Here is a 3503-nt window from a genome sequence, read left to right on the forward strand (position 1 = left end):
GCGGGGTTGGTGACATCGGCTCATGTCACCGGCCTGAACCCCAACACCAACTACCACGTGTCAGTCCGAGCCTACAACCGGGCAGGCACCGGCCCCCCCAGCCCCTCCACCAACGTCACCACCACGAGACCTCGTGAGTGAGCCCTGACCCCTCCACCTTGCACAGGATCCCCCAAAATCACCCAAATTTTGATCTTGGCGCCCTTGTTTGATGTGCTTTGAACCCACCGTGGTGGTGACAGCCCTGCTGAGGTTCAGGGGATGGGTGGGACCAGCACAGCCTTCTCCTCACTCCCTGATTTACCAAATCCCTGTCTGGATTTTTGTTTTGCATCCCTTAGCACCAAAAAGGCCACCTGGGAACATCTCCTGGACTTTTTCCGGCTCCACAGTCAGCATCAAGTGGGACCCTGTGGTGGCCGAGGCAGACGAGTCGGCAGTGACGGGGTACAAGGTACAGCCAGCGGGGCTCAGCTTCTCCCGGGGCTGATCCAAGGAAACCACAGGGAACGGGAATGCAGCATTCCCTCTTCCCACAGATGCTCTACAGGCAGGATTCCCACTCGGCCCCCACCCTGTACCTGGCCAGCAAGAGCCGGATCGACATCCCCATCCCTGAGGATTTCACCCACGCCTTTGTCCAGATCCGGGTGACCGGACCGGGCGGGGACGGGACCCCAGCAGAAGTTCACATCCTCCGGAACAGCGGTACCTGTGCTCCTCTGGCCACACCCTCTCCACTGACCACACCCTCTCCAAGGCCAAATTCCCCTTTCCAAGGTTCTCCAGAGACCCTGGAGCTCCAAGACAGGAGCTCATCCCCAGGACACCTCCTGTCCCTCCCCAGCGCTGTCCCCACAGCCACGCCCCCACAGCACGAGCCCAATCGATTGGGTTTTCAAATCCCGCTCTCCCTTCCAGGGCCAGGGGGAACATCCTCCTGCAGTGTTTTAGGTTGAGACTCTGGAATTGGTCTTTTCCAGAATTGATCTTTTCTGGGATGGGTTTTTGGTTTCCTTGAGCTGCTCACTCACAGGAATTCCTGACTCCTCTCCTTCTCCCCACTCCTCTTCCCAAACTCCGTCCAGCCCTGAACCAGCTTTAGGATTTGCAACCTCCAGATCCCCCAACACCCAACTTCCCAAAAGTGAAGAACTAAAAACTATTTCAGTTTTCCACTAAGAGTGAAACCCCGACTCCATGGGGCTGCAGCTCCAGCAAATTCCCTCAATTCAGGGGGTGAATTCTCAGTGCCCAGCCCCAAATTCCTGCTCCCAGCATTCCCAGGAGTTTTATCAGAGCCAAACACAACAGAACCCCATAAAACCCCACTCCCCTCAAGCTACCCGCGGTGTCCGTGCCACCCCACAGCCACTCCTTCCCTGTTCCCTGTTTTTCCAGGGACGAGCATGATGGTGGAGGACTCAGGGACGAGGCCGGTGCCACACGCCATGGTCATCACCACCAACTCCCTGCTGATGGTGGCCCTGATCAGCTCCCTGGAGCTCTGACCGCGCGCCGGACACGGCTCCGGACACGCTTCCTCCCGATCCCGCGGGAGCAACGCAACGTTTGGCAAATCTCACTTCGGATCGGGGCAGCACCGCGGGGAGAGGATTTGACCTCGTGGTTGGAAGGGAGGAAGAAATAAAAATCAGCTTTTTTTGTTTGGTTTTTTTTTGGTTTGGAGGAACAAAAGCTTTCGTACAAGACATGGGTCTTTAACCAATTAAAAGTTTTTTAAGGAAAACGAGGAAAAGGAAAAATTTTCCAGGAATTCTGCAGCCAACTGCCCCCTCCCCCCACTGTATCCATAGGTTTTTCTGCCTTATCAAGCCATGTATGAGATAACCAGACTGCGAAATTTGACTTTTTTTTTAACTCTGTACAGTGAATTCCAGGGGGGACGGGGACTGAGGAGTTCAGGGAGCAGCAGCGTGTTCCACACCCACCCCAGCACAGCCAGCTCGGAGCATTTCTGGGACAGGATCGATCCCTTTTCCCACAAAAAAGAGCCAAATCCTGCAGGAACCAGCCCAAGGAGACAAAGCCACGGGAGGATCGAGCTCTGCCCCAGCCTGAGCAGCTTTTTTTACACCTCTGGTGTTCACTTGTCTGAGCGGTGAGGTGCACATTCCGTGTTTTCCCGTGTCCCACGTGCTTTTGGGGTGGATTTGTCACCCTGTTTGCTTCTTCCTTTTCCATTTGGGGAGAAGGGGAAATGGAAAAGGGGATACTTTTCCAGAATCCCGAATTCGGGCAGCTCTGCCTAAAAGCGGAGGTGTCCATAAATCCAATTTCAGAGGGGCTTCAAGAAGGAATTTTTAAAAAACGACAAAATTAAAACAAAAACTGGAGACTCGAGGAAGCCACCGCTACGACGACGAGGAAAATTCGGACTCGGATTCACCTCCCTGCACTGAGAATTCATCCAGCCAAACTTCCAGGCTTGGATTGGGGCTGCAGAGGTTGAGATCCAGCCAGGAAGCAGCTCTGGATTCCAACTCTGAGGCTCAATGGCTGCCGGACATCCCAAGGAAGCAGCGGGATGCTGAGGAGCCCCCCTGCACTCCAGAGGCTGGGAAAAGCAGGAATGCTGAGCTGACACTCACAGGACTGGTTGGGAATCGATGTTGGGATTGAAATCTCTGTCTCCCAGTAAAGCAGTTGACCAAAGTTAACGAGAATTGATTGCTGTTGCTGCATCCTGAGGGTGCTTTTAGGGAATTTTCCCTGCCTGTAATTCCTCAATCCCACTGAAAGCAGTGCCAGCCTGGGCAGTCCCAATCCCAGAATTTCCTGGCTGGGCCCTGACGTGCAGTTTTCCCACTAACTGCCAATTCCCTGCCCTTTTTAGCCCAGGTTGTGGCAGGGAAGTCCCTCTCCATACAGGGCAGCTCAGGTTTTGTTAAGCCCGGTTTTGGGCAGTCCCTTCTGCCATTCCATCAATCCGGGCTTGGGAGAGCCCTGGGGAAGGATCTGCCCCGGCAAATCTGGTATTTGGACCTCGGGAAACGACAAAAATCCATATTTAAAGCTCAGAGGAGGAAAAAGCTTGGAATCCTCCTTAAAACCACTTGGAGCTTCCTAAAATACAGCCCAGGGGTGAAAGGTGTGCAGAGGCAGGGAGAGAACGGGAATTGATGGGATTGGAAGGGAGGATGAAGAGAGGGAAGGGAGGAAGGATGGAGAGATGGAAGGAGGGGAAGGATGGACAGAGGGAAGGAGCCCCACACAGCCCCAGCCCCTGGTGATCCCAAAGGTCCCGGAGCTCCGGGCTCAGCTGTGCTGGGGCAGCTCCTGCCCTGTCCCCGGGAGCTGCAGGGACAGCCCTGGTCACTCTGCAGGGACACCCCTGGTCACTCCATAAGGACACCCTTGGTCACCCTGCAAGGACACCCCTGGTCACTCTGCAGGGACACCCTTGGTCACCCCTGGTCACTGCATAAGGACATCCCTGGTCACTCCACAAGGACACCCCTGGTCACTCCATAAGGACACCC

The 3503-nt window shown here is 55.0% G+C and overlaps 1 protein-coding gene across 1 annotated transcript; it reads left to right on the forward strand.

The window, feature by feature from the left end:
* The first annotated feature begins 6 nt into the window (after positions 1-6).
* CNTN2 (contactin 2) lies at positions 7-2681 on the forward strand. The gene is made up of 4 exons (XM_042013346.1): positions 7-133; positions 342-454; positions 540-708; positions 1402-2681. The coding sequence occupies exons 3-4, from the start codon at positions 540-542 to the stop codon at positions 1509-1511; spliced, it is 279 nt and encodes a 92-aa protein (XP_041869280.1). The 5' UTR covers positions 7-133; positions 342-454; the 3' UTR covers positions 1512-2681.
* Positions 2682-3503: the final 822 nt, after the last annotated feature.

The sequence above is a fragment of the Corvus kubaryi genome, unplaced genomic scaffold, assembly GCF_017639235.1.
Source record: "Corvus kubaryi isolate FWS band 111438036 unplaced genomic scaffold, C.kubaryi_AGA036_p1.0 split1-37355, whole genome shotgun sequence".
Classification (NCBI taxonomy): domain Eukaryota; kingdom Metazoa; phylum Chordata; class Aves; order Passeriformes; family Corvidae; genus Corvus; species Corvus kubaryi.